This window comes from Leuresthes tenuis, unplaced genomic scaffold, assembly GCF_036924035.1.
Source record: "Leuresthes tenuis unplaced genomic scaffold, fLeuTen1.0.hap1 SCAF_22, whole genome shotgun sequence".
Classification (NCBI taxonomy): domain Eukaryota; kingdom Metazoa; phylum Chordata; class Actinopteri; order Atheriniformes; family Atherinopsidae; genus Leuresthes; species Leuresthes tenuis.
Genome location: NW_027325376.1, coordinates 3,388,925 through 3,413,330, shown reverse-complemented (window position 1 = coordinate 3,413,330; position 24,406 = coordinate 3,388,925). Strand labels below are relative to the sequence as shown.

Below are 24,406 nucleotides of genomic sequence, written 5' to 3'. Positions count from 1 at the left end.
TTTCTCAGTATTTACTGACTTACTGATCAGTTATTTCTACAGTTCTTATTTCCATCCTGTTCAGTGCTTTTTCATTATGTTTAACAACAGCACAAAGAGTATAAAGTTCAAGTGTTGAAGTGTTTCAATTCTAAAGGAGATCAACAACAAGAGATTAAGAAAATCCAGATGTAATAAATGAGAAAAGCAGATTCTGCCACTCTTGTGTTGAATCTGAACAAAACATGAAGAGTCTAAAACATCAGAGGTATCAGTAGGAGTTACTGTCATATAATCATTGTTTCATTAATGTTCTTTTTGTTGTTGGTACCAAAATGCTCTTTTCTACATGACTGATAAACAGATGAAGACTTTAAAGAGTGTTTCTTGTTTTATTTCAGAACAAATGAATAAACTCACGAGTTTCCTCAATGGGGACTTTCCTGCTGACTTCTGTGTAGAAACCTGGTTCTCCTCTTCCTCCTCCTCTTCCTCCTCCTCTTCCTCCTCTGCAGTGGTACAGACCTCCCTGTGAGACTGTGATGGCTTCATTGTTTCCTCCGGGCTGAGCTGCAGAATAGGCTGACCCATCTCTGAACCAGTCAAATCTCCATCCATCAGAGCCGTCCACAGAGCAGCTCAGTGTTACACTGCCCCCTGCTGGTATGGTTGTTCTCGGTGCTCTCAGTGTAGCTCTGGGTTTACTTGCTGTTGAGTTCAGAGGACAGAGAGAACAAGTGATTCATCAGTAAGAAACCTGATTCAGTTTGTTACAATATTCACATTTTTAAACATTCACAGACTCATTTAACCACATCCATCAAATAGATGCTACAGTTCACTGTGGGCTGTCTCCTCTTTTCTGAAACAAATCAGTTCATTACTGAACTTCCTGGTGGCGGCTGGATCAGTGTTGGACGGAGAAATGTCTCCTGTTGTCTTACTTAAACAGAACAAACCCAGAGAGGGAAGCAACAGATGATGATAACTACTGTTGCTGTAACAAAGCTGATTGTATTTCTGTCTGTAAATGAAATGAAAACCTAAATGCAGACATAACTGAACCTGAATCATGCTCAGATTCAGCTGAAGCTGATGTTGAACATGCAGAAAATCAATGACAGCATTTAAAGAACTGATTCACCTTCGAGTCAAAGAAAGGAAACAGCTTCTTTATCAAGCTTCAGCTGTGCTGCTTAAGAAGTGGAGACAGCTACTTTACAGAAACTCTACATCCAACCTGCACAATCACGTCCAAGTCAGCTGCAGATGCTGAATTTCAGGTTTCTGTGAGGCAGCAGCCAGCAGCTTTGCTGATGATGGCTCACAGGGTTTTGGTAGTAAGTTGTTCATGTTGTGTGTTTGTCTGAACCTGCTGGTCTGACAGATGTTTCCTTTCTTTGCTCACTTCAGACCCTCATTTGGCTCAGTTCATGTTCTGTTTATCTGATGTGGTGGAAATGACATTTTAATACGACTTAATCTGCCTTTTGTTTACGGCTGTCTGGTGTTTTTCAGGGAAACAGAAAGAATTCAACAGTAACTGCTCTGAAATGTTGGCTTTTGTGTGAGTGCTTTGATGAACTGTGCAGCTCTTGTCTGGTTTCAGACCTTTGGATGTTGGTTTATGAGCTGCATCTCTGTGTTGTCTTGCTTCAGCAGCATCTGTTCATCGTGATGTTTGAAGTAAAAGTACTTTTACTTGGGTAAAGCTTTCCAGTGCTCTTTCTGTCCCTCATAAAATAATGAACAGGACATTTTTTAGGATTATCACTTCATTTGGATAAGAGACAGTCAGTTAAAATGCTGCTTTTCAGTTCTTTTGTCATCAAAGTAAAAACGTAACAGCTTCACTTAATGCCATGAAGATAACTATTAGAAGAAGAAGTGTTTCTTGCTTTTTGATGACTCTCACACAGTGTTCACATGGATGAAAGATGTCCAACTTACATGATACATTTACAGTGATGACATCACTCCACTGTGTGAAATGAAACTGGTCCTTTCTGCCCCGGCAGCTGTATTTTTCACTGTCAGTAACTCTGCTGATCCTGAGTTCACTGGATGTTGGAGGTATATTTAACCTGGCTGGTCTCCATTCATACCCCCACTGAGTTCCTCCACCTCCCTGGATCTCACATCTGGCAGTGACTGTCTCACCTCTGAATATCTGAGCCCAGCTGGGCTGCAGGATCACTGTGGCCTTAATGGAAACTGTTCACATAAAATATACAGTTAGAAGACCAACACACACAGAAAACCCACAGAAATATGCTATGATTCTGTTTCCTGTTATTTGACACAATTCATTTATGTATTTATTTCATAAATCTTTATAAATCTTTAAATAACTGTAGTTTGTTTGCTTTTTGCAGCAACATTTCTCAGTATTTACTGACTTACTGATCAGTTATTTCTAGAGTTCTTATTTCCATCCTGTTCAGAGCTTTTTCATTATGTTTAACAACAGCACAAAGAGTATAAAGTTCAAGTGTTGAAGTGTTTCAATTCTAAAGCTGATGAACAATAAGAACAAATGAATTAACTCACGAGTTTCCTCAATGGTGGCTTTCCTGCTGACTTCTGTGTAGAAACCTGGTTCTCCTCCTCTTCCTCCTCTGCAGTGGTACAGACCTCCTTGTGAGACTGTGATGGCTTCATTTTTTCCTCTGGGCTGAGCTGCAGAATAGTCTGACCCATCTCTGAACCAGTCAAACCTCCATCCATCAGAGCCGTCCACAGAGCAGCTCAGTGTTACACTGCCCCCTGCTGGTATGGTTGTTATCGGTGCTCTCAGTGTGGCTCTGGGTTTACTTGCTGTTTAAAAATTAATTAATCAGAATGTGACTTGATTCAGTTTGTTTAAATATTACTAACAGGCTGTATCACAAGGACACTGAAACATTTCTTGTTAACAATAAACTAATCATAAAAATAAATGCAGTTGCACACAAATAAAACCTTCAGTTATTTTTGCCTCTTCCACTTATTTCCCTCAAATGTTTCCCTTCACTGCGTGCTGTCTCCTCTTTCTGTTCTCAAACTAAAATAAATCAGTTCATCACTGAGCTTCCTGCCAGCAGCTGGATCAGTGTTGGATGGAGAAATGTTTCTAAATAAGTAAAACACATCAAAACATGATATTTCATAATGAATTGAGGACAGTTTAACTCACATGAAACTTTCAGAGTGAAGCCTTCGCTCCATCCTGTGAAGAGAAAGCCACTTCTACCCATACATCTGTATTCTCTGCTGTTGGACTCTGCGATGATCCTGTATTCTCTGGATGTTGGAGCATTTGTGTTGGTTGGTGTCCATTCATATTCCCACTCTCTGCCATCACCTCCCTGGATCCAACATCTGAGGCTGACTGTCTCACCGCTGAATATCTGAGCCCAGCTGGGCTGCAGGATCACTGTGGCCTTAATGGAAACTATTGACACCAAAAACACAGTTAGGACACAAACAAAAGAGCTGAGAAATAAAACAGAAACACAGGACTGTTTCCAGCTTCAGTTGTTCTGCTTTATGGCAAATTATTAAAGCAGCTGTAATATTTATACAATGAGAGAACTCATCAGGTGTTTAGAGCTTGAAGTGTGTGACTCCAGCACTTTAAAGGACATTTTAACATAACCGCAGGCTGATTTTCTAATAAAACATCTGCAAAGTTTCTGGAGCTTCAGTTTACACACCTCAAAGTCACAATGAAACAAGAACAGATGCAACAATCTGGAGTTAAAATGAAAGCTGTTTTCCCTTCCAACAGAGTTTGTCATCAGCAGTTTCACAGCTGAATGATCTTTAATCTTTTATCCACTGGTTGTGTCTGTAACCTTGTTGTTCTTACACACCAAACTAAAACTTGTTCTTCTTCATGTAGATGAGGTCAAATCCTGGGATTAAATTATTAATTTCATAGTTTTTAATAATGTGTTCAAAATGGATTTTCTCCTCCTCTCAGATTCCATGATGTTTTATTCCAAATTAAATTTATGAACTCACCAGTTTGATAAATGATGACGGTGTCACTCGTAGATGTGACTGAGTTAGTCCCACTTTTATACCCTCTGCAGATGTATTTGCCTCCCTCTGAGACACTGAAAACTCCATCAATGTCATATTTTATGAGCTGATATCCAGATGAGGTACGTCTCCAGAGGACATATTGTAAGCCTGCAGGATCCTTCACAGAACAGTTCAGTGTCACACTGCCCCCTGCTGGTATGATGTTACTGTCTGCTGTCAGATTGGGTATGACTTTAAGTTCTGTAAGTTAGAAAAAACATGATGGGAATCGTCTCTTAAACCTTTCACAGACGTCAGAATGAAACTGTTTACGAGGCATTTACTTCAACTGCTACAAATTTGTGTTTTCATTAGATGCATTTTTGTTTTATTTATTTTTCTTATCTAATGAGAGTCCCTATAACAGAGTTAAAAATACCACATCTGGACAAAGATAAACGAGAGGATAATTAGCAGATAAATACGGTACTGAATATAAATATGAGACCAAAGCAGAGAGGGAAGTTTGTCTGACCTTCAGCATATCCATCGATGGGTGTTCTGAGCACTACAATAAAGATTAAAACTGGGTTAGATTTGTGAACCTGACAGATAATCTAAAGTTAATCAGATGAAAAACACTCTGGGTCAACAACAGAAGAACAAAAAGGAATTAAGTACAGAAAATATTAAAGAAATTATGTTTACCATGATAACTAAATCATAAATTAAACAATCCACATGTAACTTGCATTCTGCTCCTCTAAACTAAAGCAACAGTTTTTCATAGAATCATGTCTGCTCTCCTCAGTCTCTCACAGAAACACAATGACCCAAAGACTCACTGTAATTCTCTCTATTCAGAAACATTTCCTTTAATCTGCCGACAGAAAGGCAGTGATGTACTTACAGAAAAAGCCCAGCACACCGAGCAAAGTGTGCCCCATCCTCACATCCAACCCTGCTGCACAGCCGATCAGAAAGTCGTCTGCTTCACTCGAACAAAACGTATGAAGAAGTTACAACTAATACGTGCGTGAGAACTAAAGCTTTCAAACTTCTGCCCCCTATAGCCCTCCTTTGCTTCCTTCCTTTTTACACTGAGCTCAGACAGCCTCAGTGGTTTTGGTTGGTTTATGGTTTGGGTAGCAGTTGACAGCAGGCGTTTGATGAGTAATTTCCTGTCCAATTCAGAAATAAATGAACTTCTTTAATGTGCAAAGGTCTGATCCTGGTTTATAAAAAATATAAAGATTTAACAAGCATAGCAGTAAATGTGGATAAGGAAAGTTTTGTGTGGAAACATGTTCATTTTTGCAGTTCTGCCATTGAGGTTTGCATAAAACATTTTGTCCTTTCTGCTGTTTTTCCTGTTGCATGCTCTTCTGTTGGTGCATGCTCTACCTTAAATATGACATCATTTATACAGTTACTTCCTCACCACCCCCATGCATCTGGCTCTCACACTGCTCTGCTGACCTCTTCTCTCTGTCCCAGACACCTTCACTGTATTCAGCCAGCTCTGAGGCCTTTTCCTACATGTCTGCCAAGTTGTGGACTTGTGTTCCTGCCATTGTTTCACTGTTCCATACAGTATATCCACACTGTCCTCCTCCCCAAAATGTACTCCTATGTTATATTCTTATACAGACAGTGTTCAAATGCAGTCTCAGGAGACAAGGACAGGTGATGTAGATGATTCAAAAAAGGAAAACCAGGAGGATATTTAGAGGTGTGGCTACAAAATGAGGCAGGAAAGGCAATGAACTGAAGAAACCAGGCGTGACACAAGCAGCAGAAAGCTGACAGAAATTAACAAAGGTGCAGGTTTACCAAAATAAAACAGGAAGTAACTAATATACAAAAATCCAACAACCATGACAGACAGATATGACTGTCAAGGAAATTCAATCTTAATGAGGATCAGAGTCACTAGAGTCAATTAACACAAAACATTTTTTTCTTTCAGCTAGGAGACAAGTCTGCACAACACATCAAATTTAATCATGCAGTCACACAGAAGCTTTTACATGTGTGACAAAGAGTGGTGTTTATGAGGTTTGTGGGTAATCTAAAATGGACGACTACGACACCTGGGGACTTACACTCCAGGATACAGAAACCTAAAAAGGCAAATACAAAAAAAAAAAAGAGCAATTGAACAAGGACACAGATTCAGAACTAAGGAGGCAGAGACAGTAGGTTCAATAAGAAAATAAGTTTATTGAAATAAAACAACAAGTAGTCAAAACTAAACCTAGAGGAATGAGAAATGCAGAAAAAGTAACATTTCTAATTCAGAATTCTTCATTTCTAACTTTGGCAGCTCTGACAGGTGACACAGAAAACCTTCAGCTGCACTCAATGCTGCTCTGTTTTTAGTATCTTTAAGAACTTATAATCAGACTCATTTTTGTTAAATTATTCAAAGAAAAATGTCATATTTATCTCATTAGAGTCCCAGTAACATCCATCCATCTGTACCTGCTCAGAAACAAACAAACGTGCACGCTCACACTCACTCGTAGGGTTAATTTAGAACATGCATGTTTTTGGATGATGGGAGGAAGCCGGAGTGAAGCCAGACACACACAGGGAGAACATTCACACTCCACACAGAAAGGCCCCAGCTGGGGTTCAAAGCAGGAACCCTCTTGCTGTGAGGCGACGGTGCAAACCACCACACCACGTGTCCTCACAAAGATCACAGACTCTGCTGCACACAGAGCTCAGGGTCAGAGCAGCGTTTGCTTCTCAGATAAAAGAACAGAGACAGTATTTCTACAGAGGACTTTGAGAACAGTTAAATCAACTTAAAGGGGAAAACAAGTCATCCTGGAGGCTCATGATGTCCCACCATCTTAAAAACACTTCATGAAAAACACTCACAGGCAGGACAACTCCTACAGGTGATATCAGATACTGTGGCAGCCAGCACACATGACAATATACAAAATAAAGAAGCTCCACATTCAAGACTTTTATAACTGATATTTGTTAACTTTGTTCTGCTGAGTATAAAATGTCCAGTTAGGACCTGAATGGTTAAGATGATCTGATGAATGCATAAAAAGAAAACCCAAAATAAATAAATACAAACTTCTCACAGGTGAACACAACTGTGGTTATTCAGTGGGTTTATTAAGCTGCTCATTTTATCATGTTGTACTGACATATAAAAACAGGCGTTACATTGAATTAGATGCACTAAGCTTAGATAAGATCTCGATTAGAAGAACTCATAATGTAAACCTGCAGAACAGGTCAGCGTCACACTGCCCCCTGCTGGTATGATGTAACTGTCTGCTGTCAGATTGGGTTTGACTTTAAGTTCTGTAAGTTAGAAAAAACATGATGTGAATCATCTCTTAAACCTTTCACAGACGTCAGCTCAGAACTAAACTGAACACCAGTGAAGACTTTGGACCACATGTCAGAAAGCTCTCTGATCTAATCAATAACATCAAAACACCAAATGAGGGAACAGTTTTTGGATGAATTTTGTTCCTCCTTTCAGAAAAAGTTTATGAGGCATTTACAAAATTTTTATTTAATTTATTAATTTTTATTAGATTTTTCTTTTTTTATCTGGTGAGAGTCCATATAACAGAGTGAAAAATGTCACAAATCCATCTGGACAAAGATGAACGAGAGGATAATTAGCAGATAAATACGGTACTGAATATAAATATGAGACCAAAGCAGAGAGGGAAGTTTGTCTGACCTTCAGCATATCCATCGATGGGTGTTCTGAGCACTACAATAAAGATTAAAACTGGGTTAGATTTGTTAACCTGACAGATAATCTAAAGTTAATCAGATGAAAAACACTCTGGGTCAACAACAGAAGAACAAAAAGGAATTAAGTACAGAAAATATTAAAGAAATGATGTTTACCATGATAGCTAAATCATAAATGAAACAATCCACATGTAACTTGCATTCTGCTCCTCTAAACTAAAGCAACAGTTTTTCATAGAATCATGTCTGCTCTCCTCAATCTCTCACAGAAACACAATGAACCAAAGACTCACTGTAATTCTCTCTATTCAGAAACATTTCCTTTAATCTGCCAACAGAAAGGCAGTGATGTACTTACAGAAAAAGCCCAGCACACCGAGCAAAGTGTGCCCCATCCTCACATCCAACCCTGCTGCACAGCCGATCAGAAAGTCGTCTGCTTCACTCGAACAAAACGTATGAAGAAGTTACAACTAATACGTGTGTGAGAACTAAAGCTTTCAAACTTCTGCCCCCTACAGCCCACCTTTAAGTCCTTCCTTTTTACACTGAGCTCAGACAGCTTCAGTGGTTTTGGGTTATGGTTTGAGTAGCAGTTGACAGCAGGTGTTTGAGTAATTTCCTGTCCAATGCAGAAATAAATAAACTTCTTTCATGTGCAAAGGTCTGATCCTGGTTTATAAAAAATATAAAGATTTAACAAGCATAAAACATTTAGTCGTTTCTGCTGTTTTTCCTGTTGCATGCTCTTCTGTTGGTGCATGCTCTACTTTAAATACAACATCACTAATACAGTTACTTCCTCACCAGTCCCATGCAACTGGCTTTTACACTGCTCTGCTGATCTCTTTCATCTCTTACACCTTCATTCAACCAGCTCTTAGTTGCACATAGTAACAACAAAGAGCTCCAGGCCTCGACGCAGGTTCCAAACTCCCCACATCCTCGTTCAACTGAGTATCTGCAGGAAGTCCAGAAATAATCCAGAGTCTCCGTTCGATGTGCTGCCAGTGTCTCAGTTTATGTCCTGATGGGTCAGAGCTGCTTTGGTGGAATGAGCGTAAACTGAAGAATATTAGGATGGCTTTGGTGTTGTAGCTGATAGGTCTGTATAGATGCTTAAGATGCATATCAAAGCTAACGGTTAGAGAGATCCTGCATTTCCTAAAACACTGATACATATAAAACTAGAATTACTTGGTTGTTACACACAGTGTTTGGCTTCTAAGGCCCAAGAACAAACTGTCAGGCCAGCTCTCCACTTCCTGTTCACACATAAAGATGCATGAGAGCAGCAATTAACACATTCACCACATTCAGTTCAGAGCTATCTGACCTATAATAAACTGTGAAACACCTGAGACTTTTTTCTGTTCAGTGACTTAATATGATGAATTTAATGTTTTTTTTATGTATGATACAGTACATATTAGATTCTATAAGTGATATAAACTGGATAAGATCATCCTATATATGCATACAGTCATAATAAGAATGATAGTTTGTGGGATAGTTTTTTTTATGTCTGAACATTGTGTGAAAACAAGAGGGTAGAAGAGTTGAGCTGAAAAAGTCAACATGATTTTCTCTTTGCTTTACATCTTGAACTTCAGTTTTTTTTGTCTGTCAGGAGTAAATACAGGAAGTAAATACAGGGAGGAGTGATGCTGTAGTGTCGCGAGATTTTGTGAGACTATCGGCAGATTCAAACAAGGTGCGCCTCAAATAGAGCAAACAATATAGTAAGATTATAATTACGCCAATAACTATTGTTTAAATAAATATATTATCGGGTAAAACAAAACACTGGAGTACAGTGAAGAAAGCCTGGATAGCCTTACGGATCACATCGACGAGTGTTTTGACAGGATCGTCATGGGGAAAACTAACCAAACCCCATCTGCCAGCAGCAAGGCTTCAGCCTCCAAAAGAAGTCGTCCGGAGCGACGTCTCCAGCTGGTAATGATTCTACGGACATTTTAACATCAATCATAAGAAATTATCCAGTTTCGACGCCCATATGTATCTGTTAGAGATTCTACACAGAGAGTTTCAGGCATTACGGGAGTCGTTGGAGTTCAGCCAGCAACAGGTGCAGACGCTGGCTGCAGAAAACGCAACCCTCAGAGGATCGGTGAAATCACTCACCGAAGGAATGAGCCGGATCTCTAACCGAGACCAGGAAACCACTCCTTGGCTCTTCTAAACCCCAGGTGATCTGAATTCATTAACTTGTATAAATCATTTCACTGTAAATGGTATATAAGTAACTCTGAAATAGTCTATCCAATTCACAGTTATCTGTCAAATCTGTCAAAATACATAGCTCACTGCCAGTCTCACCAGCATAGGATGTATGCAGGTCATATTTTTTTTCTTTTGTCTATCTCACACTTCCACTCTTTTGCACTGTTCTGTTTTTCTTCCCCAACCCGCTGGTTTCCACTTTAATAAGTAATGTTAACAAGCACGGCGCAAATAGAGATTTGAGCAGAGCACGGAATCAAATACCACACAGAATTGACAGCGCGCGTACATATTGTAGCAAGCCCATAGTGACGAACAGAAACACAAACAATGGCATGTTCATGGAAGCATATATGCACACACACGCACGGGAAGCTTTTAGCTAGCATCCAGCACTCACTGCGTTAGTCTGAGCATGTCAACGCTGAGGTTTATCTCATGGAGTGTGCATGGAGCTGGGTCCAGGGAGAAGAGATTAAAAATCTCCAATGAGTTGAAGGATTTACAGGCGGATATTGTTTTATTACAGGAGATTCATTGATCAAAGACTGCAGCTGATGTTCTCACCACAGCACAGTTTCCTCATGTGTACTCAGCCTGTTACAACTCCACACAAAGAGGTGTAGCCATTCTGATAAATAGAAGAGTATATTTCACCGTAAACAACGCAGTTATAGATCCAGAAGGTAGATTTCTAATAGTTAATTTATCTACTCAAAATATGAATTTATGCATTGCAAATATATATGGTCCAAATGTGGAGGACCCCTCATTTTTTCACTCCTTTTTCACTTCACTCTCTGATCACTCAGATAACACTCATCATAGGAGGGGACTTTAACATGGTATCTGACTCAGGAGTAGACAGACTCAGTACTTCAGGAAGTCAGCGGAACTGGCAGTCCACAAATATTGTTAAACAGTATATGAATGAATACACCACTCATTTTCAAGAATAGATTATTTCTTAGTTAGCAGTTCCTTGATGAGGGATATTTCAGACACCAAAATCCACCCCATCACTATCAGTGATCACGCCCCAGTTTCTATCACACTGAAGAATAACAGAGTTACACCATCAGCTAGGAATTGGAGTTTTAATACATCATTACATAAAGAGCCTGATTTTATTAATTATTTCAAAAGGGAATGGTCTGTATACTTAGATAACAATGACTTGTACTCTCTAGGAAGCCGGAAAAGCAGATATGAGAGGCAAAATAATTAATAAATTCCTAGAATATCAACAATTTAATTCTATAATAACTACGAAATATATCCTCCACCAACCAGACTTGCAACTCCCGATTAGGGTAGCAGAATTTCGAAGCATCTGCACCCCAAAACTATCAAAAATATATAAATTATTGTCTAAGATAGATGACACAATGTCTCTACCATCTTCAAAATAGGAGGCAGATTTATCCATCAGTTCTAGTCATAGCTTCTGGCCACAAATATGTTTGAACACCTTCAGAATGACTCGAAATCCTAATTTGCAGCTCATACAATACAAAATCCTTCACAGAACACACTATACAGGACAAAGGATGTTCAGGATGGGTCTGACACACTCAAACATCTGCTCACATTGCACAGATAACACACCTGATGATTATGCACACGCTTTGTGGTTCTGTGCGCCTGTCCAGAAGTTCTGGCTTGAAGTCTGTGAGGACCTATCAACATGGCTAAAGTGGAGCATCCCTGCATGCCCCACACTAGGCTGTTGAGGCCTTTTTTTCCCTTGTTGGAGGGGGGCCTGGGTGGTGGTGGGTCTCCGGCCCGGGCTGCTGCGACTGGTGTGATTGCTTGTTTGTTTGTTTGTTTGGTTGGTTGTTGTTTTTTTTTTTTCCGTAGAGGTCCTCTGGGGTGAGGAGGGGTGAGGAGGGGTGGGGCCTTCTGGGGGTACAGTAGCTCCCCGAATATAGTCGCTGCAGGCCCCGAGCCCGGTGGACATCAGGCCCTCCTGCCCTGTGGCGGGTCCCAGGTAATGGGGCCTTTTGCAGCCAGTCTCTGGCTGCCCTCTCTGGGGGAACTTCTCTCCCCCGGTCTATATCCCCATAATCCCTTCTGGCTCCTGTACACAGCACACACTCACACATGAAGGGTTTTGGGGGTGTGTGTGTTCGGTGGGGTGTAGTGGATGGGGCCATGGAGGTGGTCCACTTTACAGCACTCTGCAGTTCCCTGCCCCTGTTTTAGTTACACCTTAGACATCACTACTTATCAAACACACACATTAGGTCTTGGGGGGTGGTTGCACTGAGTGGTATCTGGTGGGCGGGGCTCTTTGGGTATGTAGGCTGCCCAGAGGGCCGCGCTCCCAGTTCTACAAGGTTAGCTGCCCCTCAATTTTAATCGCTCACTATTAGAAAATATTGAAGAGCCGGAAGGGTGAGGGGAGGGGTCTTCCCACACCCCTGTTGCCTGGTTGCTGCGGGAGGGGCCAGGAGGATGAATTATTCTGCTGGTGTGATGAGACCCCATCATCTCTCGCTCATTCTCGTGGAAAGGCACCCGACAAAATGGATTAAAAATGGATAGGATTCTTCAGTTCTGAAGTCAGACCAGAACATTTGACAAAATGAAGAGATTTAAAGCAGTAAAATCTGCTAATTTATCATCTATCATACAGATTAGTTGAATTACACAGTGTTGGCTGGACTCCACTGAGGTCTGGCCCTGGATCTGTTTGTTTTTCATGTTCATGTTCAGCACCACGGACAGAGACAGCCAGCGCTTTGAATAATGTTAGAAATGAAGTTGTTATGAAAGTCTTCTGAACAGCTGTTCAGGATCTGTGACCACAGATTATTTAGTAATTCTAAGTGTTTAGATTGTTTTGCCTTTAGTTTAGTTATTCTATCATTTTTAAGCTTGCAATTAAAAATAAGAAACACTATAAAACACTAATAACACACGTGTATGATTCGGATGTGTTTTCTGAGGCCATGTTTTCACTTGTATAATCTTAGAATTAAAAAAAAAGATACAATTCTGTTATTTATATCAAGAATAATGGTAACATTTGATGGAGTTAGTGAGCACATTATCGTGTGTCCAGGGTCTCTTAGTGGGAGTTTCAGATGGATGTCTGCAACAGTTCAGGAGTGAGAGGAGTAAACAGGAATAGATAACACAGTGTGGTATGAGCACAGATGAGGTGAAGATCCTGCAGCTTATCACATCAGTAAGAGTCTCCTCACTGGCAGGTATAACTAAAAGTATTCTGGCAGCATGTTGATGTAATAATGAGCTCAAGTTCAGTCAATGTGTGTTTTTCAGGTTCAGCACCATGGACAGAGACAGTCGGAGCTTTGAATAATGTTAGAAATTAAGTTAATATTAAAATCCTCTGATCGGCTGTTCAGGAACTGTGACTGCAGACAATTAAGAAGTGTTAAGATTGATTTGCCTTTAATTTAGTTGTTTTATTGTTTTTCAGTGTACAATTGAAAATAAGAAACACCATAAAAACACTAATAACATGTGATTCAGATGTGGTTTTTGAAGTTTAAGTTGTCTTTTCTGACATTTTTAGATCATTCCACAACTTTGAAAGCTCAAACCTTTTTCTATTCAATTAATGTCAATTAAAAAAGAAGAAAATGGGCTGATGTGGTGGTTAGCATCGTGGTTAGCATCGTTGTTAGCATCGTGGTTAGCACCGTCACCCCACAGCAAGAGGGTTTGATTCCCAGCTGGGTCCTTTCTGTGTGGACTTTGCATGTTCTTCCTGTGTATGCGTGGGTTCTCTACAGGTAATCCAGCTTCATCCCAGCACCCAAAAACATGCCTGTTAGGTTAATTGGTGTCTCTAAATTGTCCCTAAGAGTGAGTGTGAATATGGATGGTTGTATGTCTTATTTGTCCCTGCCTCTCGCTCAATGGCAGCTGGGATAGGCTCCAGCCCCCCTGCAACACTAAATTAGATTAAACAGGTATAGAAAATGGATGGAAAAGTGGCAGGTTTTATTATTTATTTAAAGAAAATGTATTTTATGTTGAATAAGAGCTGACTGCAAATAGTTTAGATAAAGAATGAACACATTTAATAAATCTGATGCCATGTGAACAGTTTTGCTGAAAAATTATAAGAAAACACTCTGTATGCAGTAAAACCAAACAAGACTTTTTGGTGAAACTTCAGGATTTAACTCCTCCTGTTGTGCGGTTATACAGTTTAATTAAAGACACAGCAGAGATAAATGAGCTGAATGCACAGTTGTGTACTGCTCTGACTACCTGAGTGTCTTAAATCAGCATCGTGGCACGTTAAACAACAGATCCAACATATATCTGGATGAGTTTTGAAATGAGACTCAGCCACATGCATTCAGACACTCTGGCAGCTCAGGATGGATTTCAGGATGTCTAATATGTCACTGTTACAACCCAGCTTGTGTCCTGCAATATAAAATAGAGACTGACCACAGTTTAAAGAAGTAAAGGATTTATTTTCTTCCAAAAGAAGTGAAAAAAGTTCATATCACGGTGGAAGATTAAATAACAAGATTTACAGGTGCAGCCATTAAAAAATAGGACAATTAAACCAACAAACTATCCAAAGACTCCAGCTGCCAGGTCTGAAAAATGTGATCCAATCACAGCGGCACAGTCTGACAGAAGTAGCAAAATAATCACAAAAGACACACATTCATTAACACAAAGATATAACGTTCTCTCATCACTATTCATTCTAATCAAACTTAACTTAAACATAAGAGTAAAATGAACACGTCTCTGCAGATGTGATCAGATTTAACAGATGCAGCTGATGAAGTGGCTGCTGAATTTATGGAGCTCTGCTGCCGAAGCATGAGTGCAGTTTATCATCTGTGCTTCTCTTCTTTGGTCGATGATTTCCTCTTATGGACCTGAAACAAAATCACAACAAACAGCTGGAAAACAGACACAATTATCAGTTATATGTCAGGGTCTGTATGTCACGATTTAGGTTTTTTTCATGTCTTGTCTCGTCATTTCCTGTTTTATTTTGAATTATTAACTTCCCTCTCGTTTCAGGTCCCTTGCCCTTCCTCTTGTGTTTAGTGTCTGATTGTCTTCCCTGATTCCAAAGTATTTCCACCTGTTCCCCTTGGTCCTCATGTGCTCAAATAGTCTGCGTCTCCCTTGTCTTGTGCCAGTGTGTTGTTTCTGTCTTGAGCTTCACTTGATTAACAGTTTCCACAGCCATAGAGTCCTTGAGCCTGCAGTAGAGCGACCCTCCTGCAGAACTCCTGACAAAGATCCTTTGTCTTGTGAAATTATTCCATAGCTTTAGTTTAAATCACGGAAAGTTTCACAGTCGGTTTTGTTCCTCCCTTTTGGAGTGATTTTTGCTTTGTAACCTTTTCATAGTCACCTCCGTTAGCGGAGCTTTGCGTTCGTTTATTGTTAAAGTTTCATAGTTCGTCTGTTTTTAAAAGAGCGTCTTTTGTTCCAGTCCGCCTCATTTGGAGAGCGTTGAGAGTATATTTGTTATCTTTCTGTTTTCCTCCTTGAGCGGAGAGAGTTTTTTTGTTATTGATAACTTTCATAGCTGCACTCTCCTCATCCATAGTTATTGAGGATGTGCTCAGGAGTTTCAGCCCTTTTGTTTTGCTCTGTCTGGAGATCCTCAACCTGCTGTTTATCAATCAACACTCATGCATTTGAACCGACCCTGCATCTGTGGCCGAGGCCACTATCTGACATTGTGATTAATCAGCAAACATTTGTGGGATCAAACTATCTTGATATTGAATTTTCTTCAGTGACATTTTGAAATGTTTTACAATGAAATAAATTAGGACTTCAAATAAAGCAGGAAGTGGACAAATGCAGATTTTTAGCTCAAATAAATCATAACCCAGTGCACAAAAAACCTGTTGACCTTGTGAATTCTCTAAATGAAACAGATATACATTACATTTATCATCTAATAAGATTTAAACTAAATGGTTCTCAATGAGGTTTGATACCTGTGGTTGAATCTGGATTCATGTTATAGTAGTCAGAGCCGTCCTCCTGATCATCATGTTCTCCTGTTAACGTGAACATATGGAAATATGGAAAAGCACACACCCTCTGTTTTATCTCTGCAGATTATTGATGAGAATGATCACTTTTCATATATTGTGTACTCACTCCTCTCATTCTGATCTTTGAGATGAATCATAGATGGAACATTAGTGTAAACACCTTCCTCCTGACCTGAAACAATAAGGTCATTATTGACTTTAATTTTGATCACAATTATTTTATAAGTGAAACTTCCAGCAGCTCAGTGTTATGGTCAAAGTTTAAACTGTACCATCTGCAGAGGTTTCACGTCCTCTGACTGTTTCATAGACACAAAGATCTCCTGCAGGTCAGAAAAAGTCAAACACAGTTAAATGAGTCACCTCATGTCTGTGAAACTGATTTAAACTTAAAGATTTCTTCAGAGGATTTCTTTCTTTATCACGTGTTAATGTCCTGCTTTGGTTTAACTCAACAGTGTTGCAGCTGCAGCAGAGAGAATAAGTCATCCTGGAGAACTGGATGTTATGGATGAAAATATTCTGTCATCATGTGGTTAGAAACTGAGTTTCAGAAGAAGCTGAAAGACTGACCATGGAGGAGTGAGGAGTAAACCTGCTGCTGAGTTTCATTCTGGTTGGCTGTCTGCTCTGTAGCAGAACCTTTTTCACAAAGAATAAAAAGACATTTGCTGTTACATGGTTTTGAGTTGTACGTTGTTGTCCTGCTGTTCTAATTTATGTCCTCATGAGGCATCGATGTCCTTCAGTAATGAAAGAATGAAACATCTAACATCAGAAGAAAAAGGTCTCACCTTTGGATCGTCTGTAGAGACACAGCAGGAGCAGGAGAACAATGAATATGAGTCCAATAATTGGTCCAACGACCATCAGCACAGGAAATGAAGAGCTTTCAGCTTCTGTTCACAGAAAACGAGATAAAACATTAAACATTGACCAAACTTATTCATGTAAAGACAATATTCTTCCAGAAAAATGGACTGAAACAGTGAACAGACATAAATCTGCATCTAAAGCAGAAATGTAACGATTAGCTTGTTATTCTCAAACAGAAAATAGTTTTAAAAGCATCAAATAATTTAATTCTACTCACCTTTAACTGAGATCCAGCTCTGTGGTGAAACCTCCCCTGAATGTTCACACTTGTAGAAACCTTCATCCGACTGTGACACTGCAGAGATCTTCAGCTCCCCTCTGCTGTCACTTTGAAGAAGTGTGTCATTGTGATAGAAAAACACTTTGGAAAGTGTATTTTGTTCTCTGCGTCTGCAGCTCAGACTGACAGAATCTCCCTCAGCTACAGGATGGACGGGGCTCACCAGGATAACACCATCATTACCTGTAAAACAGTCAGAGAACATTAAGTTTCTGTCAGAGATCAGCTGCTGCAGACATTTAGACAAAGCTGACTCACACAGTTAAACTGGCTGAAACTGGATCTTGTGTATTTACAAATTGTATGTGTGTTACCACCTTTTAACAAAGATATAACTCTGTCTACAGCGTCATAAATCACACAGTAGTTGTTCTGAACCGTGAAAGCTGACATTAACATTTCAAGCTCTCCTGTAAAACAAGACAACAGCAAACCAAAGTTCACCAAAATAATTATAAATATACAGTTTGTGACTGTGTTCTCTTTGAAAATGTTTACTGTGGAAGTTGTTGATGTGATGTTTAGCTGCAGCCACAGATTAGAAGTCAGGAAGTGACTTGTTGGCTCCACAGTGAGTGGAGACATATTTAATATGGACTCATCTATATGCTAATGAAACATTTTAACATAGGTTCCACTTTCAGGAGCTGAAAGAGCTCTCAGCTGCAATAGAAATGATGTAAATGAAAAACTAATTTTACTTTGTTTCAGATCTGACTTGTTTTTGTGACATTATTTAATCATAATTTAATCTAAATGCATCTCTTTATATGAAGATCTTTAGGAAGAGCTCTTTGATGACTTAAAATATGAGGAATTTGGAAGGAAGCAGATATATTTGATGTTAAATTGTTTGGTGAAGAGATAAACTGAGGAAAATAAGAGCTGCAGTCAGAACATTTATCATAACATACTCTGCTCAGTTATGTTGACTGCGTTGCTGAACTCTCCTGATCCAGACTCACACCAGAACACAGCGTTACCAGACCAGAGATGCTTTATGTTACATGAGGATCCATTCATTGTCCCCCAGTTTGACTCAGAGCAGTATGACAGGTATCCTGTTTCTGTAATCCTCGTCACTCTCCACTCAGTAGAATTTCCTTCACAGTTCAGTGACACAGGATCATCTCTGAAGTGTTGAACTCTGTCAGGACTCACTGTGAGAGACGCTGCTGGATGAAGATCTGAAAAACATGTGATGAGATTTCACCAAAGCACAGAGAAATAGAACAAATGCTTCATTACAGATATTAATTTGGTTTATTTTGTTCTTTAGTTCTGAAGATCAGCGCACACATTTCAACACGTTGATCAAACTGTGATTTCCACCTTAAAAACTATCACTAGGAATGTAGCTATCATCAACATGAGTATTGGTTTTAAACATCGTGAAGGTCTCTGATAAAAGAATAGTTGAATTAAAGTGAAAGCATCACTTTCAGAAACAAACTGACCTGCAGACCAGACAAACTCTGTGTTACTGTAATAAGTGTAATACACTGGGTCTCCTCTCCCAGCTGCACACACATATCCTGCTGTGTGTGTCTGTCCATGAATGGTGTAGGAATCATGTTCAGTCCTGTTGTTGCTCTCAGGCAGCAGCTCATAGCTGTAAGACTTTTTAGACCGATCAGGAGCAGCTTTATACCAGTAGAACCTCCATCCTGCAGACGGATGTTCAACCTGACAGCTCAGAGTTACTGAGGCTCCAGGACTCAGCCATGATGGAGACACAGTGAGGACAGGCCGGGGTTCAGCTGCTGGAGAGAGAAAGAACAGATAGAAAAGAAGTCTGTAACCCTGGATTAAAAAGCTTTAACTTTCTCATTTACATCCAGGACTGATGAGAAACTGATGAAAATAATTTCACTCAGCATACAGTAAGAAATGACAAATATATTCAGTTACTAACATCAAAACCTCCTTCAGACAGAGTGTGTGTACAATCTAAATGGATGTTCTACAAACTAGCACCCCTACAGGTTACAGGAGGTATTGCACAACTCAGAAATTCATGACCATGCAGGACGTTTGTTGCTGCCTCAAATATGACTCATGTGAGTGTTTCCACATCTGAACAAACATCAATCTCAAGTGTTTCCTTTAACAAACTCCAAAGTCTTCTTCTGCATTTAGATGCAGAGCAGATGGAGCCATTTATTATTATTAGCCTGAGTGTGAAACTACGCAAAACTTCTGCATAACATTAAGATTAAACTAATGAAAACACAAAGTTGAAATAGAGGAAACATTTTTAACTTACATCATCAAAGTAAAAACGTAACAGCTTCACTTAATGCCATGAAGGTAACTATTAGAAGAAGAAGTGTTTCTTGCTTTTTGATGACTCTCACACAGTGTTCACATGGATGAAAGATGTCCAACTTACATGATACAGTTACAGTGATGACATCACTCCACTGTGTGAAATTAAACTGGTCCTTTCTGCCCCGGCAGCTGTATTCTCCACTGTCAGTAACTCTGTGTTCACTGGATGTTGGAGGTATATTTAACCTGGCTGGTCTCCATTCATACTTCCACTGAGTTCCTCCACCTCCCTGGATCTCACATCTGGCAGTGACTGTCTCACCTCTGTATATCTGAGCCCAGCTGGGCTGCAGGATCACTGTGGCCTTAATGGAAACTGTTCACATAAAATATACAGTTAGAAGACCAACACACACAGAAAACCCACAGAAATATGCTATGATTCTGTTTTCTGTTATTTTACACATTCATCTATGTGTTTATTTAATAAATATTTATAAATATTTAAATAACTGTAGTTTATTTGCTTTTTACAGCAACATTTCTCAGTATTTACTGACTTACTGATAAATAAGAACAAATTAATAAACTCACGAGTTTTCTCAATGGTGACTTTCCTGCTGTCTTCTGTGTAGAAACCTGGTTCTCCTCTTCCTCTTCCTCTTCCTCCTCCTCTTCTTCCTCTGCAGTGGTACAGACCTCCCTGTGAGACTGTGATGGCTTCATTGTTTCCTCTGGGCTGAGCTGCAGAATAGGCTGACCCATCTCTGAACCAGTCAAACCTCCATCCATCAGAGCCGTCCACAGAGCAGCTCAGTGCTACACTGCCCCCTGCTGGTATGGTTGTTATCGGTGCTCTCAGTATAGCTCTGGGTTTACTTGCTGTTGAGTTCAGAGGAAAGAGAGAACAAGTGATTCATCAGTAAGAAACCTGATTCAGTTTGTTACAATATTCACATTTTAAACATTCACAGACTCACTTAACCACATCCATCAAATAGAAATTATTAAAATATTATTATTAACAAATTATTTCTCGTTTATTATTCAGTAACTGAAAGAAAAAGGAGTTAAACACAAACATCAATTTAAATGATTTCTTCCTCTCAGTTCTTGTCCATCAGATGCTAGAGTTCACTGTGGGCTGTCTCCTCTTTTCTGAAACAAATCAGTTCATTACTGAACTTCCTGGTGGCGGCTGGATCAGTGTTGGACGGAGAAATGTCTCCTGTTGTCTTACTTAAACAGAACAAACTCAGAGAGGGAAGCAACAAATGATGATAACTACTGTTGCTGTAACAAAGCTGATTATATTTCTGTCTGTAAATGAAATGAAAACCTAAATGCAGACATAACTGAACCTGAATCATGCTCAGATTCAGCTGAAGCTGATGTTGAACATGCAGAAAATCAATGACAGCATTTAAAGAACTGATTCACCTTCGAGTCAAAGAAAGGAAACAGCTTCTTTATCAAGCTTCAGCTGTGCTGCTTAAGAAGTGGAGACAGCTGCTTTACAGAAACTCTACATCCAACCTGCACAATCACGTCCAAGTCAGCTGCAGATGCTGAATTTCAGGTTTCTGTGAGGCAGCAGCCAGCAGCTTTGCTGATGATGGCTCACAGGGTTTTGGTAGTAAGTTGTTCATGTTCTGTTTGTCTGAACCTGCTGGTCTGACAGATGTTTCCTTTCTTTGCTCACTTCAGACCCTCATTTGGCTCAGTTCATGTTCTGTTTATCTGATGTGGTGGAAATGACATTTTAATACGACTTAATCTGCCTTTTGTTTACGGCTGTCTGGTGTTTTTCAGGGAAACAGAAAGAATTCAACAGTAACTGCTCTGAAATGTTGGCTTTTGTGTGAGTGCTTTGATGAACTGTGCAGCTCTTGTCTGGTTTCAGACCTTTGGATGTTGGTCTATGAGCTGCATCTCTGTGTTGTCTTGCTTCAGCAGCATCTGTTCATCGTGATGTTTGAAGTAAAAGTACTTTTACTTGGGTAAAGCTTTCCAGTGCTCTTTCTGTCCCTCATGAAATAATGAACAGGACATTTTTTAGGATTATCACTTCATTTGGATAAGAGACAGTCAGTTAAAATGCTGCTTTTCAGTTCTTTTGTCATCAAAGTAAAAACGTAACAGCTTCACTTAATGCCATGAAGATAACTATTAGAAGAAGAAGTGTTTCTTGCTTTTTGATGAATCTCACACAGTGTTCACATGGATGAAAGATGTCCAACTTACATGATACAGTTACAGTGATGACATCACTCCACTGTGTGAAATGAAACTGGTCCTTTCTGCCCCGGCAGCTGTATTCTCCACTGTCAGTGACTCTGATCCTGTGTTCACTGGATGTTGGAGGTATGTTTAACCTGGCTGGTCTCCATTCATACTCCCACTGAGTTCCTCCACCTCCCTGGATCTCACATCTGGCAGTGACTGTCTCACCTCTGAATATCTGAGCCCAGCTGGGCTGCAGGATCACTGTGGCCTTAATGGAAACTGTTCACACATAAAATATACAGTTAGAAGACCAACACACACAGAAAACCCACAGAAATATGCTATGATTCTGTTTTCTGTTATTTTACACAATTCATTTATATATTTATTTCATAAATCTTTATAAATCTTTAAATAACTGTAGTTTGTTTGCTTTTTGCAGCAACATTTCTCAGTATTTACTGACTTACTGATCAGTTATTTCTACAGTTCTTATTTCCATCCTGTTCAGTGCTTTTTCATTATGTTTAACAACAGCACAAAGAGTATAAAGTTCAAGTGTTGAAGTGTTTCAATTCTAAAGCAGATCAACAATAAGAGATTAAGAAAATCCAGATGTAATAAATGAGAAAAGCAGATTCTGCCACTCTTGTGTTCAATCTGAACAAAACATGAAGAGTCTAAAACATCAGAGGTATCAGTAGGAGTTACTGTCATATAATCATTGTTTCATTAATGTTCTTTTTGTTGTTGGTACCAAAATGCTCTTTTCTACATGACTGATAAACAGATGAAGACTTTAAAGAGTGTTTCTTGTTTTATTTCAGAACAAATGAATAAACTCACGAGTTTTCTCAATGGTGACTTTCCTGCTGACTTCTGTGTAGAAACCTGGTTCTCCTCTTCCTCCTCCTCTTCCTCCTCCTCTTCCTCCTCTGCAGTGGTACAGACCTCCCTGTGAGACTGTGATGGCTTCATTGTTTCCTCCGGGCTGAGCTGCAGAATAGGCTGACCCATCTCTGAACCAGTCAAACCTCCATCCATCAGAGCCGTGCACAGAGCAGCTCAGTGTTACACTGCCCCCTGCTGGTATGGTTGTTCTCGGTGCTGTCAGTGTGGCTTTGGGTTTACTTGCTGTTGAGTTTAGATTTTTAAAAATGAATTCATCAGAATGCGACTTGATTCAGTTTGTTTAAATATTACTAACAGACTGTATCACGAGGACACTTAAATATTTAATGTTAACAATAAACTCGTCGTAAAAATAATTGCAGTTGTACACAAATAAAACCTTCAGTTATTTTGATATTAGCACTGACTAGTATCTGGTGGGCGGGACTCTTTGGGTATGTAGGCTGCCCGGAGTTCTACAAGGTTGGCTGCCCCTCAATTTTAATCGCTCACTATTAGAAAATACTGAAGAGCCAGAGGGCTGAGGGGAGGGTTCTTCCCTGTTGCCTGGTTGCTGCCCGGGCGGGAGGTTGAGTTGTTCTGCTGGTTTGGGGTCTGTGGCTGGGGGGCTGCTGGACCCTGGATGTGCGCCACAACCCAGCGGAGTTGAGGGAGGGGGAACAGCAGTGGATGCATGTGCTGTTTGAGTGTGTGTTTATTCATTTAAATTTTTACTATTCTTTTTATTTTTAAAATGATTTTTAGGAATTTATTTATTTATTTTATTTTTTAACTTGTCTGATTTATGTGATGACTGGGCCTGGATCTGGGACTTGCTGTTCTCTCGGGCTCCTGGGGCCTGGCGGGCTGTTGCCCCTGGTTCCCGGGGGGCTCTGCCCTATGCTTATGGGGGCTCTGTCCGGGGGCTTCCTCTGCAGTCTTCTGGGTGGATGCGTGGCTGTCCCTGCGGTGGGCTTCCCGGGTTCTGTGCTCCGTGGGGGCTGCTGGTGGCCTGGGTCTTGTAGATGTGATGACATGATTACTGATGAAGTCATTCATAGATGTGACTGAGTCACTTTATTAAACCCTCTGCAGATGTATTTGCCTCCCTCTGAGACACTGAAAACTCCATCAATTTATTGTCTTTTATGACCTGATCTGCAGGTAAGGAACGTCTCCAGAGGTCATAATGTAAGCCTGCAGGATCCTTCAGAGAACAGGTCAGTATCACACTGCCCCCTGCTGGTGTGATGTAACTGTCTGCTGTCAGAGTGTTTTTTTTTTTTTAAAGGAGTAGTGTGTAATGATTATGGGGATTTATTAACATAAATGGAATAAAATACATATAACTATGTCGTTAGTGCTATATAGTCACCCTATGAAATGAGGCATTACGTTTTTATTACTTCAGATTTTGCTTTTATATTTCCATATATTGGTCCGCTCGACACAAAGGCTTAAAGGACACCACTTGCGTCACCATATTGATTACAGTGGCCTAGAAGGGACAAAGGGTGGCGCAAGCGAGATTCACCGCTACTTTGCAGACGATCAGCTGATCTGATTAAACAGATGTAACGTTTTCTCCATGTCCCTGTTGAAAACTGTTGATTCATGTGAGTTTGTGCATCAAAACTACTTTGTTAGCTGGACAGAAATTACTTGGCATCATGTTACGGAGATGAGCTGATTTAAATCAAAGTGTAACATGATACTCGGAGGCTTTGAAGGTAATGTCAGCCAAATCCAAGGCGTTGCCTGCTAATGCTATCCCTCTATCAGACAAATACAAACAGCCTTTAGCCCATGACTTTGGACCACATGTCAGAAAGCTCTCTGATCTAATCAATAACATCAAAAC

The 24,406-nt window shown here is 39.9% G+C and overlaps 3 protein-coding genes across 3 annotated transcripts in view; 1 reads left to right on the top strand and 2 right to left on the bottom strand.

Moving 5' to 3' along the window:
- The window catches only part of LOC140282297 (basement membrane-specific heparan sulfate proteoglycan core protein-like), a 48,289-nt gene extending 43,752 nt beyond the window's left edge, over nt 1–4,537 (bottom strand). The window contains exons 1-6 of the mRNA XM_072376883.1: nt 4,523–4,537; nt 4,427–4,431; nt 3,155–3,489; nt 2,530–2,796; nt 1,930–2,193; nt 400–696 (exon numbers count right to left, since the gene is read on the bottom strand). Coding sequence (XP_072232984.1) covers nt 400–696; nt 1,930–2,193; nt 2,530–2,796; nt 3,155–3,489; nt 4,427–4,431; nt 4,523–4,537 — 1,183 coding nt within the window. The remainder of the gene's footprint in view (nt 1–399; nt 697–1,929; nt 2,194–2,529; nt 2,797–3,154; nt 3,490–4,426; nt 4,432–4,522) is intronic.
- Nucleotides 1–24,406, top strand: part of LOC140282344 (uncharacterized) — a 112,304-nt gene that overhangs the window by 70,700 nt on the left and 17,198 nt on the right. The gene's annotated exons all lie outside the window — the stretch shown is intronic.
- Nucleotides 17,020–23,241, bottom strand: LOC140282296 (Fc receptor-like protein 5). The gene is made up of 8 exons (XM_072376882.1): nt 23,059–23,241; nt 22,501–22,831; nt 21,673–21,933; nt 20,023–20,310; nt 19,550–19,804; nt 18,615–18,917; nt 18,072–18,344; nt 17,020–17,340 (listed from the first exon to the last, which is right to left on the bottom strand). Exons 1-8 carry the CDS (start codon nt 23,239–23,241, stop codon nt 17,087–17,089), a joined length of 2,148 nt encoding a protein of 715 aa, XP_072232983.1. The 3' UTR covers nt 17,020–17,086.

What these genes read in the sequence shown, in the direction of transcription:
- LOC140282296 (XM_072376882.1), bottom strand. Translation starts at nt 23,241, where the DNA reads ATGCATCCACTGCTGTTCCCCCTCCCTCAACTCCGCTGGGTTGTGGCG. An exon ending in CTCTTCAGTATTTTCTAATA is followed by an intron (nt 22,832 to 23,058) that starts GTGAGCGATTAA and finishes AACTGAATCAAG; the next exon opens with TCGCATTCTGATGAATTCAT. An exon ending in AGTCACCATTGAGAAAACTC is followed by an intron (nt 19,805 to 20,022) that starts GTGAGTTTATTA and finishes TTATGTGAACAG; the next exon opens with TTTCCATTAAGGCCACAGTG.